At 27.6% G+C, this 14,626-nt stretch overlaps 4 protein-coding genes across 4 annotated transcripts; 1 reads left to right on the top strand and 3 right to left on the bottom strand.

Moving 5' to 3' along the window:
• Positions 1-366: 366 nt before the first annotated feature.
• On the bottom strand, positions 367-3,432 carry LOC128963408 (mannosyl-oligosaccharide 1,2-alpha-mannosidase IA-like). The gene is made up of 4 exons (XM_054309913.1): positions 2,603-3,432; positions 2,045-2,548; positions 813-1,209; positions 367-744 (listed from the first exon to the last, which is right to left on the bottom strand). The coding sequence occupies exons 1-4, from the start codon at positions 3,234-3,236 to the stop codon at positions 390-392; spliced, it is 1,890 nt and encodes a 629-aa protein (XP_054165888.1). The 5' UTR covers positions 3,237-3,432; the 3' UTR covers positions 367-389.
• Positions 3,433-4,372: 940 nt separating this feature from the next.
• On the bottom strand, positions 4,373-5,657 carry LOC128963412 (popeye domain-containing protein 2-like). Its single transcript, XM_054309916.1, has 3 exons — positions 5,185-5,657; positions 4,580-5,118; positions 4,373-4,502 (listed from the first exon to the last, which is right to left on the bottom strand). Exons 1-3 carry the CDS (start codon positions 5,511-5,513, stop codon positions 4,435-4,437), a joined length of 936 nt encoding a protein of 311 aa, XP_054165891.1. The 5' UTR covers positions 5,514-5,657; the 3' UTR covers positions 4,373-4,434.
• Positions 5,658-6,536: 879 nt separating this feature from the next.
• LOC128963411 (tRNA (uracil-5-)-methyltransferase homolog B-like) lies at positions 6,537-8,010 on the bottom strand. The gene has a single exon (XM_054309915.1). It carries the CDS (start codon positions 7,866-7,868, stop codon positions 6,537-6,539), a length of 1,332 nt encoding a protein of 443 aa, XP_054165890.1. The 5' UTR covers positions 7,869-8,010.
• Positions 8,011-8,051: 41 nt separating this feature from the next.
• LOC128963625 (uncharacterized) lies at positions 8,052-8,978 on the top strand. The gene is made up of 2 exons (XM_054310139.1): positions 8,052-8,888; positions 8,966-8,978. The coding sequence occupies exons 1-2, from the start codon at positions 8,323-8,325 to the stop codon at positions 8,976-8,978; spliced, it is 579 nt and encodes a 192-aa protein (XP_054166114.1). The 5' UTR covers positions 8,052-8,322.
• The last annotated feature ends 5,648 nt before the right edge of the window (positions 8,979-14,626 follow it).

Here is a 14,626-nt window from a genome sequence, read left to right as displayed (position 1 = left end):
ATTGCTATTTGTTTTTTAATGATTACAATAACGCAATTAAGTTAATTTTTAACCTAGTTTTCTATTACAATATTGTTTCATTATAGAGATTCATACATTGATTTTATCAAATACTGTATTACCTTACGTACAATTTAAGATTACCGGTAAATTAGATCATATTATCACTAACATCACTAATTAGTTAAATTAAGGTAAATCATGATCTAATATAGATCAGAATATAAATTTTTATCAATCAATATGATTAATCTTTTAATTAATTTTTTTTTAAATTTTGAGTTAACATAATATACAATAATAATAATAAATTTATAATGTTATCATACAGTATACAGTGTTGAATCATAAGATTGGGTTATGGATCAGTCAGTAAATTGCACAATAAATTAATTTAATGATTTCTTATAATAGGCCGGATTTTTGCCAAAAATTGGCAACGGATGGGCTTCTGTATTGAACACCCATTCCTCAAATGAGACTAAATCGTCGGTAGAAAATATAAGATATAAATATTTCAATGTTTCGGCCAAAAGAAAGCTTTGCTGAACGTCGTCTTTAGGACCGTTTACGTCGTAAACGTTTTTAATACCAGAATATCCCGTCTCTGTTCTGCAATATTTATAGATAGCCTGTGTCGCCTCCCACGCCCAGTCTCTATACTTGTTGTCGTGGGTTAGTCGCCACATGTAAAACCATCCCTCAATCACTTCAGGTCTTTGAATGTAATATTTCTCATTTGGTCTAATAATATAAAAATAATAATTATATATAAATTAAAATACAGTACTTTAAAAATTTCAATTCAATACCTGACAGCTTTTGCTTCAATATTATCAGTAAATCTGAACGATTCGGGACCTATTCCTGTGTCAGTTCTTGCATATGACTCGTGACATGTATGGGATAGTTGTGCCCCTAATTCCAAGTAATGATTTTTCAGTTGTGCATCAAGTGATTGACCACTGAGTGCAATAAGTCCAGTGATAAAACAGGCCAAATGATCCATTTTGTGCTCAAGTCTATCGTATTTCATTTCGGCGATATATGTTAGACCTGATCGAGACTTTTGTACTAAATTCTTGTCTATGGCTGCAATGGCCTCATCCCACATATGACGCGCTTCCATGTCTTTACCACCCGATTGGATCCATTCTTTCAAAAGATACTCATAAAAGCTATCTCCCAGAGCTCCCACTGATATATGTGCTAATATTTAAATGATAAAATTAATTATATTTTTTATAGATTATAAATATTGAATTATATTCTTTATAAATATTTAAAATATCTTTTTTGATAATCTAAAACAATTGTTATTAAAATTCAGATTAATTTTAATAATATCGATAACGTGAGTCAATATAAGTAGTAATAGTTTAAAATAATAAAAAAAACAATTAAATTACAATTTTGTTATTTAAAATTTAAGTTTAAAAAATTAATTAATTAAAATATCTGCATAAAATGAATTCATTTAATATTTGCTATGTGATATACAGTATAATAAATTTTATTGTTTATTAAGTCTATTAAATATAGACTACTGGTATATAATAATTTAGATTAAATATTTGAATTAAATTATAATGTATATACTGTATTAACTACAGTAGTGTTGATTTAATTTTTTTTTTGTAATAAAGTGCTTATCACTTATAAGTTAGAGTATTGAATACATTTAATAGTACATAAAAGTAGAGTATCATTGTATAATATAGTATTATAATATACAGTATTAATACTTAAATAAAATTAGTAAATATTAATTGTAATGATAATATGCATCTATTATTATGTTAATAATGAGGGCAGTTATGCCCTACGGGTAGAAATTATAAAAGGAGCAGAATTATAATATGCCTAAACATTATTTATTATTATATTAGAAACACTACTAATTTAATAATATATAACATTACTGTTGTTAACACACATTGCAATCAATATATTGTGATTTACATAAAATTATTATCAAATTATTGCTATAAATCAATAAATAGTAGTTTAATAAATAAAATTATAAATAAAAATCGATACATACGTTGACCAAATTGACCGGTTTTAGGACTAATATAGTTTGGATATAACCCTCCGTGAGGTTTAGGTAACTCATTGAGTCTATGCCTAATGCTTATGACTTTATCTTTATATGTATTATCGCCAGTAATATCACTTAAATATAGGAATTCCAAGTGAAGAGTACCGACTTCTGATAATATAGAGCTGGACTGTGAGGCCCAGACATAGTTCTTACTCGAACCGGTCGACGGGTTGACCAGAGCGTGAGGTAATCCCGTCGGTGTATTGAATGCGGGCAACATTCGGGCGGCTATTGAATTAGCCTTTTCTAAAAACATGTCATCTTTAGTAAAGGCATAACATGTGAGAAGTCCGCCAACGAAACGAATAACTGTCTCAAAGACTGAGACTTCACTATTGATTTCATCGAAGTTTAGATTCTGTTGAATCCAATCGCGACCTTCTTTGAACTCATCCTTCATTCCCATTATGAACAATGTGTCCAATCCATCAACAATTGTGGCCCCTTTTCATTGATAACAATCATTAACAATATCGATAATAATTGATATATCAGTACCTAATTTGGTTGTTCCAAAAATGCCGGCCGAGTGTCCCTTCTTTGAGATCGGTTTCAATTCATTCTCACCCCAGGCATAGGTCTTGTAGTGAACCCACGCCTCTCTCATCATTTCCTTAATAAAGTCTCTCTTTTTCCTCACTTCGGGATCGCTATCTTCACCATTGGGTAATACTAGAGGTTTCCAGTTATCATCGAAGTCCTCATGTTTTTCAGTCAAGTCTTGAGGCAAAGCATTTTCATTAGGTTTCGGGAGTACGGCATTCAATTGACTTAAATTATAACTAAAATGTTGACTAATTTTGGCCCGAAGTCGCTCCGCGTCTTCAAACTTAGCTCTGGCAGTGTGTGTGTCATGACCTCCCAATGCGTGACCCGACTCTATTGGCGGCACTAATCCTAAGAGATCGGGCCCTAAATTATCGGCCGGTTTGATGTATTTGTAAACATTGCTGGCCTTAAGTTCAGGAAGAAAGGCCACACCAATAACACTGAACACAATGAAGACAATCACCACTAAAACCAATAAATATTTCTCACGTATTCTTAGTATTGATCGACCATTTGGTGATAAAATCGGGAATTGAGTTGAGCTTCGGGAGTAATGAGTTGGCAAAACATTTCGACCCGACATCTCTGACCGCAGTCCTTACTATCGGTTGATTACCAAATGTTGCATAAATGTTGATAATTGTTTGATTACTTTAAAGTCTTCAATTAGATGGTTATTGATGTGTCCACTATGTTGTGGACACTCATGTGATAATTGACACAAAAACTGTAATACACTTCACTATTATAATATTAATACAGTATATCCTACAGCAGTATTGTACAGTATATACAGTGTATACTGTATGTTGTTATTATCATATATTAGTTATTAGATGTGATTTTTAATGCTTTTATATTGATTAACAGGTATTACTATACAGGTATCATATTGTATAGGCATTACATCTACAGTATAATAGGTATTCAACATTATAATAATGTACTGTAAATGTAATTATAACAGTAAATACTTTAAATAATTTCAATAACATATTAACAATAAGTATAATATATTTTATTAAATAAATGATATATTAATTAATTATGAATTTTGTTGATTATTGACATTTTTAAAAATTATTATAAATTATTATGTGAATCGAGGTTTTTAACTTTTACCGGTAAATATTTTGCAAAATAAAACTAATAAATTCAATATATTGTTTGTAGATCAGCCTAATAATTGTTTAACTGAACACTATTACCGTAATATAAAATATTAGTTTAAAAATTCATTTTAAATTACAGAATTTTTTTTATATAGATTTTAAATCTACCAAAAATATTTAATTATTTTTAAAAAGTTACCAATATCAAATTATTTTGTTAGTAAAAATTTATTAAAATTAAATGTAAAATTACAATTAAAAGCTGCATTAAATGCAAAATACAATTACCGGTAATGGCACAATTAAAGGCTTAAAAATTACAATCTTATTATTTTTAAAAAATGAGTTATAAAAAATTATTAAAATATATACATATATACTGTACTGTATATATCCGCATACATATATTGTATGATAAATTTATATTGATATACAATATATCCTAAGTTGTATATAGAAAAATATTAGCTGTCAGTAACATTAAAATAGAAAACTAAACTAATATATACTAATGTAATAAATAAATATAATATATTTGATTATTTATATTACATTAATTACTTATTGTATATTAAAAAATATATAACAAATAATAAATTATGCGTTAACTATACAATCATTAATATTTAAAGGATTGAAATTAAAAATCCATTAAAATGTATGAATTGTTTAAACACAGGTCTCGGCGTCTGATTCTGTAATTCGCGATAAATTCCAAAAACAATTAACATTTGTGTCTATTATCAAACAAATCAAATATAAATTACCGGTAATTGAAAAATAATAATAAATTATTTCAGAATGTATGACAAACCATTGCCATTGAGTTGACTTCTTTTTATGAGTAGATCCATAGATCGATGATTGGGTATTATAAGTGTAGTCCTTTCTCCTGCAGCAGAGTTATGATTGCCCACAGAATCGGTAACCAAAAGAAGTTTTTTGACGACATCTTTACCAAGAATATTGTCTATAAGTGATTGTAAGTAAAGATCACAAGAAATTGAAAGTTTGAGTTTATCTCTGTTCCAAATCATAAGACGAGATTCTTCTAAGGCAACAATTGACACTTCGTATGTTTCTTGAGTGCCGACACCAAACCATTCGGGAGAATCAAGAAACTGATGGCTATCTAAAATGTGTAGCGGTTTGCCATTTCTTATCACAGATACTCTTCCGGACAACAATAGTGTCAGTCTATCGACTCGAGTCTGACCTTCGATGGCATAGATATCGTTTGGTTTAAGTGTTTGTATTTCACGAGTGCAGTCATATATCTGTTTAAATACATTTCGCGACACTTTTAACGGCTGAAACAAATTTCGATAAACCATTTCCACGTCGTGTGGAAACCTATTGACAATTAAAGCTAAATAAATAAATAAATGAATGATAAAAATGCATTAATTATATAAAGACCTAACAAATGGATGTAATTTCCAGATAATGATAATGACATGAATGGCATTAATTGTGGTAAACAAGACATTCCAGACAATGATATCGGCCTCACAGGTCACGACCCACGCCCACAACCAAATCAATAGACAACCAATGGTAAGACAAACGCGAAGATATAATACACCGTATATACCATTGGTTGACAAGAAAGCCATCAAAAGAAATACATTTGCCGTTTGAAACAATACATCATTTGATGTCTTGAACAGAGACTCTAAACATACCGACAGCGGCCGCGACAGATATATTGTGCCAAACGTGGCCACCGTTGATATGTTACGACTCATAACATAAGCTCATTACACAATATACACACATATAATCTAATCACTCATGGGATCAAACTCTTTGGTGATAATCAAAGAGACTTTTTTGTGGATAACTTTGTTTCAAATCACATGTTATTTGTTTGACTCAATGTTTCTAATGTTTATCAATAACTTTAAAATAATTATAATTCAAACGTAACGTTATATATGAATATTTAATACATTTTATCATTGAATTGAGCGCTAAAACTGATAATAATATTAAATTAAATGTTATTTAAGTGTCAATTGATTGATGTGATCGTCATTTTCATCGATAATGTCTTTCAAATCTAATAAAAGTCATTCAAAACTCAATTCATTTGACATCAAACTCGATGACCAAATGCAACAAATGGGTCAAACAATTGGTAAATGTATTGATGAAGACCTGTCACTACTTAAACCAACTATCGATTGGTCACAATTGGCTCAACAAATGCCTGAATCCAAGAGGTGATCATTTCATACATTTATTTATCATATTTGTTATTAACTTGTGATTACATATATAGACAATTGAAGAATCAGATGATGACTTCATCAGAGATTATATCACAATTGGATAAAATCAACGATAAAATCCAAACCTTAAACAATAAATCCAAACAAATTAATGTCACCGAAAATGAATTAAATTTGCATTCATTGAGTGCTAATAATAATCAATTGAATTGTTTATTACCGACATTCAAGAAATTGGTCGACAACTTTGCCGATAAATACAATAAACAAGCAGTCGATGGAAATGATTCTTTGAATGACAAACTCATTGATGTGGAAGAAGAAAGGGTAAAGACATTGCTAAGAGTGTCACAACAAATGCAACAATTGTATCAAATGGATAAACATTTAAATACTTTCAATAAAATGTAATCAATATTTTAATAATCTATTCATAAAATATTTATTTTTTTGTAACTTTAAGTTATAATTTATAACACAAATTATATTATCTTAAAAAACAACTACAGAATAAAGTGACAAAATTTTACATAAAGTCTAAAACCTTTCAAAAGTGATGATTAGTTCGCAATGATTTGTTTGAGGGAACAGATCCACGGGTACGGCATTTATCGGCACAAAAGGTGATCCCAAGTGAGAGTTGTGTCTGTTGGATGGCACACACAAGTGTACAAAATTTCTTAAAGCATAGCCTTCCGGTTTACACGAGACATACACTATCTTTCGGATAAAATTTAATTCACGCAAAATGTTTATAACACTCGGATGAAGACCAGCTCTGGTAGGGTTTGCGACAACTACTATATTATCTGAATATAATTCATCGACAAGTTTTGGTAGTTCACGTTCAACTGTTCCGGAAATAAAAACGGCATTTTTGATACCATTAAAGGCGGCATTTTTCTTGGCATCATTAATGGCTGATTGGGATGAATCGATGCCAACGACCCGACACACATCTGATGCCATCAATATGGCCAGAGTTCCCGTACCACAACATATATCCAGAACTGTTGTTTTTTTGTTAACATTTAACTCTGACATTATAGTCTTGTATAAGACTTCAGCGGCAGTTGTATTGATTTGAAAGAATGAATCGACTGATATCTCAAATTTCTTATCAAAGAGTGATTCAGTGATAGTTTTATCACCAAAAATGTTAATAAACGGCGATTTTTCATCACTAAGTCTGGTATGTCTTGAGGCCTGAAAATAAAAGGATTTGATTCTGCAATCGTCTTCAAAGAATTGTCTCAATTGATTCATTTCATCATTGAGTTGCTCTTGTGATAGTTGTTGTGGATGGAGAATAGCGGTGACCATGTGATCACCTAAACAATTAGATCTAATGTGAAAGCGTCTCCAATGACCTCCGAGTCCATAGTTTTCACACGAATCATATTTAGTGATATATTTGAGATAACTTTGAAACTTTTCGGCAATACTTAGATGCGATTCCCGACTGACAACAATATGATAGGGCTCTACACAATACACCTGTTTATTAACAGATGGCTGGCCTACAAAAAAGCCGAGCGTCCGGTTATAACCATCAATTCCTGGCCATATACTAAACTCATCTTTGTTACGGTATCTTTCAACAATTGGTGATTCTTTGACCCGTTCCAGAGGACAGACAAGTCCATCACCCGCACAAATAACCGGTGAATTGATTTCACGCAACCGTTTGCCAAACGATTGCAAGATTTTCTTGTTTTTCGTGTATTTAATACCCAATTGTTTGTCGTATGACTTCCCATATAAAGGTGTTATAATTTGGTTAAGGATTTCAAACCTATTTTCAGGAGTTATATGATATGGAAGTGGTATGAGATCACCAACTTTTGACAACTTTCTCAATGTTGACATATTGTCATCAATTAGTCAATTGATATCTTATATTTCGATGTCAGACCACTTATCAGATCTGATGACACTTTAATTGTCTTAAAATTTGAAAATAATCACAACTTTGTTGACAACAAACACTACGTTATGTTTATTATTGTTTTATAACATCACGTGTTTTCTAAACATATGACAAATGTTTTGCTATTCAATGAAATGGCAAAAAACAGTCAAACCATTGAATGCCATTCATTATCATTAGTTGATAATCCAAAGTGTCTTATATTAAGATATTATGACAAAACAAATTTAAAGTATAGGAAACTTATTGTTCCCATCCGTGACCACATCACCGACCAGACAGTGGACAACACATGCGATCAATTGATAGCTAGACATAAGCCATATTTGGATCAAGTGTCTCGACATCACATAATAAATTTGTTAAGACATCTAATCCGTAAAGACAATAACAATGCCATTGCCATCGATGACATCAAGTCAGCCAATGAATTGTCATTTAATGAAGACGACGAAGAATTTGTTTTTTGAAAGCGATTGTATTTTGACTTTAGGCGACGGAAACTTCACTTTTTCTCGATATTTATATCAATCTTTTAAATGTAAAATAATAGCCACAGATGTTGTAGACAATCATAAATCTAATTCATTGATAAAAGACAATCGTGAATATCTTATAGATAACGGACATAATGTCTATTTGGGAGTGGATGCCACTAAACTCGAAGAATATCCGCTATTGATGTGTCGAAATGATATATCTTATATTATCTTTAATTTCCCTCATGTTTTGACTAAGAAAATGAAAATTGGATTAAATCGTCAGCTATTAAAAGAGTTCTTTGAAAGCGCTCAAAGATTTATTGGCGATAAAAGTATTAAAGTTATGGTTAGTCTCTGTAGCGGTCAAAGTGGTGTCAATGATATTGAAGAGACTGATCGCAAGTGGTCTGATTCGTGGCAATTGCCAGAAATGGCTACAAATGGTAACTTTGTTATCATTGATTACAATGATTTTATGTTTGACTACCAGTTTATTGGTTATCGATTGAATAATATTTCATTTAATACTAATTTTGCTAAAACTTTTACTTTAGAGAAAAGAGATAATATTTGTATGAATTTTGGGAAATTATCACATATTTTATTAAATAATAATAAGAATTTATTCACCAATTATTTAGTAATACAATTGCTTAATGACTTGAAAGAAAAGGTTTATGGATTACTTGAAACACAATCTACTATTGATTATAACACTAATATTTGTCCTTTTATTAAACATTGGATTGTATTTAATTATAATTTAATTATACTAAACAAACTAAGAAATTATTTTAATAAAAACCTAATTTATGAAAAAAACGTAATTAAGATAAATGAAACACAAATAGGAAGTTATGATGAATTATACATTAGATTAAATGTCGAACAATTATCTCAATTATTGTTTAAAATAACTGATTCAACAATTTTATGGTCAAAATATCTTTATTTTGATGAAAACGATAAAACTTATAAAACTGGAAACATTTTTAATAAACAACACATTCACGACATATCATTTTGGGTTAATTGCGATTCATATTATGAAAACCTATTGAAAACTATTTTAAATATTTTTGGTACTCTATTGAAGTCAATTGAATTGAAAGATTCATTTGAATTTAATTCAAAAATATCTAAATGTTATCGAATTGTTTACCAATCTATTGATTGCGGACTAAGTCGACAAAAATGTAATGAAATGCAAATTAAAGTCAGAGATTGTCTGACTGTTAACTTTGGATTTAATCTAAGATAATATTTGTTTAATTTATTGGGTTAACTGTTTTTATTAAAATTATTTAAATATTTCATAATTTTGTTATTTGATATGTCTGTTATTTAATAAATACATTAATTTTAATATTAATTAATTTCTACATAAATTTTTGGTTATGTGTTTATTTTAAATAATAATTTATGAAATTTGTTTTTTGATTTAAAAATTGATTTAATTTTAAGCCTTCAAATTATATAGTGATTAGTAATTAAAACATCTTTGTATTCGTAAATTAAGTTTATTATCTGATTTTTACTATAAATTAAATTACTATTAATTTGATTTTTTCGATAAAATATCAGAAATAAGGTTAACTTTAATTATTTTCCTTATATTTACAATACATAAGTAATTTAAAATACTTTTATACTGTAGTTATTCTTGAGCTACTCAGTAAAAATAAAATTATGTATATTTATTATTTATTTTTTTTAATTAAATTTTCATATTTGACAAAATATTTTTATTATCAAAATTTATAATATAGCTTTGAATTTTATTAGATAATTATATATAATTCAAGATATATAAGATAATAAATATTTGAATTATTATTAAAATAAGACTTACAATAAATAGTAATAAATATGTTTTATATCAGGGTTAAGTAAGGGGGGGGGGGGGTAGGGGGGGGTAAGGCCAAAATACCCCCCCTAAGATCGAGAAATTGGGATTTTACCCCCCCAGACTTTTTGACCAAATTGAAAAAATTGTCGCTTAAAAACGAGGAGAAATGACCCCCCCCCCCCTAAAATTTCGGCGCCGAAGGCGCCGAAAATTTTTTTGAAATTTATAAAAATTTTAATTTTAGTTGATACTATTTTAGTAAGTGTTTTTATGTTTTTAATATTTATAAAAATCTAATTATTGATTAAAAATAGTTAAAATAACGTTAAAAGTCTTCAAAAAATAACATTATTTTAATTAATGGGAATTTATACGGGAACTTGTGGGAATTTTATTGAATTTACATGGGAATATTCGGGAACTTAAGGAATTTTTAGGGAATTTTCTCTAGACCCCCCCCTTGATTTTGGATTTTTGAAAAAATTGCCGTTTAAAAATGCAATAAAAATCTTACCCCACCCAATACCCCCCCCCAAGATTTTTTGAGAATTTTGTAAATTTTACCCCGGTCTACCCCCCCCTAAAATCCAAAACCTTGCTTAACCCTGGTTTTATATATAATTATCAAATATGACAAACCATTTACAAAATTTCATAGAAGAATGTGGCCTTAAATTGACGGAAATAGTAATGTTATGATTGATTACAATCTGTTATCGATATTCAGTATAACATAATCTACTCGACAGGTCATACATCACAATCTATGTGCAAACCATGTCTTCAAAATTTAATAGTTTAATATTTTTGGCAAACTCTACAGCTATTTAATCCATTAAATAACTGTAATTACAATCAAAAGTTTTAACATTTAAGTTAGTTTTAAGAAAATACTTTCAAATGTTTGAAAACTAATTTAAATATCCATACATTATATTCAAATCATTGTGTGTATGACATATCATACACTGTGTGTATGTGTGTATGTGTGTATGTGTGTATGTGTGTATGTGTGTATGTGTGTATGTGTGTATGTGTGTATGTGTGTATGTGTGTATGTGTGTATGTGTGTATGTGTGTATGTGTGTATGTGTGTATGTGTGTATGTGTGTATGTGTGTATGTGTGTATGTGTGTATGTGTGTATGTGTGTATGTGTGTATGTGTGTATGTGTGTATGTGTGTATGTGTGTATGTGTGTATGTGTGTATGTGTGTATGTGTGTATGTGTGTATGTGTGTATGTGTGTATGTGTGTATGTGTGTATGTGTGTATGTGTGTATGTGTGTATGTGTGTATGTGTGTATGTGTGTATGTGTGTATGTGTGTATGTGTGTGTGTATGTGTGTATGTGTGTATGTGTGTGTGTGTGTGTATGTGTGTATGTGTGTATGTGTGTATGTGTGTATGTGTGTATGTGTGTATGTGTGTATGTGTGTGTGTGTGTGTGTGTGTGTGTGTGTGTGTGTGTGTGTGTGTGTRTGTGTGTGTGTGTGTRTGTATGTATGTATGTATGTATATATGTATGTATGTGTGTGTATGTGTCGATAATAGTAGAAATAGGATTTATTATGATATACGTTATATACAGTGTATATAAATATAGAACCGTTGAATATATGATATAAACATAACTTATATTTGAAAGCAATGCCAATCTATAGTAACCTTCAATTCTAGGAATAGAAAGTCCTTTTCTAATGACACTATGGTTACAGACTTACATATAATCTATAATATCATACATATTATATGTATAATACTGTTTAATATAATACCCTTTAACTTATAATAAATTATATTTTTTGGAAATAAATATACAAATAATATTTGATTAAACGCTTTTTTAAAAATATTTATCTAATTACAAAATAGTATATATTATTATTACTTTACAATAATTTGTTATTCTTGTAATTTGTATTTACAAAATGACAACACAAATAATACATAGATTATGACATTTTTGGGGGTATTTTAGATATTTATACCTTCATGTAAATTAATGTTAATTATTAATTATTTACATAAACTCATTTTAAAAATATAGTAATTTTATGTGAGATTTAGGTATATCATTGAATACAGTATAAGTGTATAAATAATGCTATAATAAATTTTATATAATACATTATACTGTTACTGTATTACTGTATGTAAAAAATCATAGCATTCATACCAGTGGATAAATCCGAGTGTTTTAATTGTCTAAACTTATTGGCATTATTTGACATTATAATTATAGCTATTTCTTTTAAACTACTGTCTGTAAGTGCAAATAATACCAGGGATTAAATGTGAAACTATTGGGTTAAATGTGATATTTAGTAGTACTATATTAGTACCAAACCAAATGATAATGAATTATCAAATTAGCCCCACTATTGAAATTATTAAAGTTTTTTAGTGTTTGTAATTACCCCCCATTAAAATATGTCATTTATTGATCCGTCTATTTAATGCCAAATAATGGTCTACAATAAATAATTTTTAATTTAATGGCCGGTCTGAAGCTGATTATCGTATTAATTATTATTTCTATCATTATTGCATTAATTAATTAGTTTTTAAATTATCTTTACAATAATTGCTTTTAATTGGCTTTTAATAGTTTGTGATTACAATATTACAAATGTTTTTAAAGAATACCAATAAGTTATAGACAATTAAAACACTCGGATTTATCCACTGATTCAAACCATGAATTAAATTATTGACTAAACTCGTAAATAGCATATACTGTACTATAGAATGATAGTCTACAGTAAATTTATATACAGTATTAATACTACTATACGGTATATATATCTTATAGAGATCTCAATAATTGTATCCTAAAAATATTTACTATAATATAATTTTTAAAAATATATTTGATGATAATAATAATAATAGGATTTACTAAAAATAATATTTAATTAAAAATATATTGGCATAAAAAATTGAAACATTTTAAAAACTACGCCCTAAACACATGTTTTAATTTTTTGGATTTTAAATTTTGACGAGTCATTTAAAATTATTATATTTTATAATTTATCCTCATTTTGTACACATGATTGACACCAAATTATTAACAATATTTTGTTCAACATTTTGAGACATTTGTATGAATTTTAAAAAGTATTTATAATTCTTATAATAAATTATTTTACATTATAATTAAATAATAAGATGTTAAGAAAAACAGTTATTTTTTATATTAAAAATCTAATTTTTTACAACGTCTAAAAACATTTCTAAATTATTTAGCTTAAATAGTTTATTTCAAACTATATTTAAAATAGTTAATAAAAATTATTATATATTAATAAACTTAAATAATTTTTAAAATATAATTATCAATATAAATATTTAGAAATTAGATTGAATTAAATGTTTAAAATTAATTTAGATAAGCATTAGTAAATTGTATCAAATGTTTTTATTTACATAATTTAATTTATTAATGTATACTAATTTGAATTAACTCTTTAAATATAACTGAATATATTTGAATTATTGTTTGGATGAAATGAGTTTAGATTTGCGATCAAATGTATACAATAATAAATAAATTTTAAAACTGTTAAAATATAATACTGTATATAATATATTGTAAATTATATTACATAATATCGATATATGCAGTTATTATAAAGTATAAATATAATACTGAATTTATTATAATAAAATCAAATCAAATACATTATTTTTTAATTTGGATAAAAACAGAAATTTAATAAATAATAAAATTAGTAAAATTAGTAAAATTGTTAACTTAGAAACTTAAATTTATTTAAATTGTAATATGTAAAAAAAAGTTATAACAGATAATTATTACAAAAATATAAAATTGCATAAAAATTATAAATAATAATATAACCTTGTTTGAAATATCTCACCTAAAATTAATTAGTGTTATAAATATGTTTAAATAGTAATTTTCTAAATTATGATTATTAACATTAAAATATTTGTAAAGAAAAGTGACGCCAATTGAATGTTGACTGCATTGAGAGCACTGTTAGGCAAATACCGACCTCTAAACTGAACACAGAATCGTATTCTGTGTTTAGTTTAGATTAGCATTCATTCACATTCACTGTTAGTCTGAGAGAGAAATAGATGTCTAATACTATATAACTGTATCTGAATTTTGTTAGAAAACTTGAGTATAAATTTATTTTTATTTTAATCCATAGAAAAACTTTAAAAAACTACACTATTGTCACAATTATTGACTTGACATTAATGTTATTAATATAGTTTATTTTAAACGAGTTATTTCATGTGATATTATTATTATTATTTTATAAATAAAAAAATTAATTTTCATTCATAACAATACTATTTTTTATAATAATAATAATCAAACGTCAAATTAT

The sequence above is a fragment of the Oppia nitens genome, unplaced genomic scaffold, assembly GCF_028296485.1.
Source record: "Oppia nitens isolate AA-2021 unplaced genomic scaffold, nextdenovo-longstitch-racon4-pilon3 scaffold7_pilon_pilon_pilon, whole genome shotgun sequence".
In the NCBI taxonomy this organism is placed as follows: Eukaryota; Metazoa; Arthropoda; class Arachnida; order Sarcoptiformes; family Oppiidae; genus Oppia; species Oppia nitens.
Note: the sequence above shows the minus strand (reverse complement) of the source record. Positions and strands in the feature narration are given on the sequence as shown.

Bases quoted from the DNA above. Each gene is read 5' to 3' on its own strand.
- LOC128963411 (XM_054309915.1), bottom strand. From the start codon at position 7,868: ATGTCAACATTGAGAAAGTTGTCAAAAGTTGGTGATCTCATACCACTT.
- LOC128963412 (XM_054309916.1), bottom strand. From the start codon at position 5,513: ATGAGTCGTAACATATCAACGGTGGCCACGTTTGGCACAATATATCTG. The intron at 5,119-5,184 runs GTCTTTATATAA...AATTGTCAATAG, and splicing joins AAATTACATCCATTTGTTAG to GTTTCCACACGACGTGGAAA. The intron at 4,503-4,579 runs GTTTGTCATACA...GTTTGATAATAG, and splicing joins AAGTCAACTCAATGGCAATG to ACACAAATGTTAATTGTTTT.
- LOC128963625 (XM_054310139.1), top strand. From the start codon at position 8,323: ATGCCATTGCCATCGATGACATCAAGTCAGCCAATGAATTGTCATTTA.
- LOC128963408 (XM_054309913.1), bottom strand. From the start codon at position 3,236: ATGTCGGGTCGAAATGTTTTGCCAACTCATTACTCCCGAAGCTCAACT. The intron at 2,549-2,602 runs GTACTGATATAT...ATCAATGAAAAG, and splicing joins TTTTGGAACAACCAAATTAG to GGGCCACAATTGTTGATGGA. The intron at 1,210-2,044 runs GTATGTATCGAT...TTTAAATATTAG, and splicing joins AACCGGTCAATTTGGTCAAC to CACATATATCAGTGGGAGCT.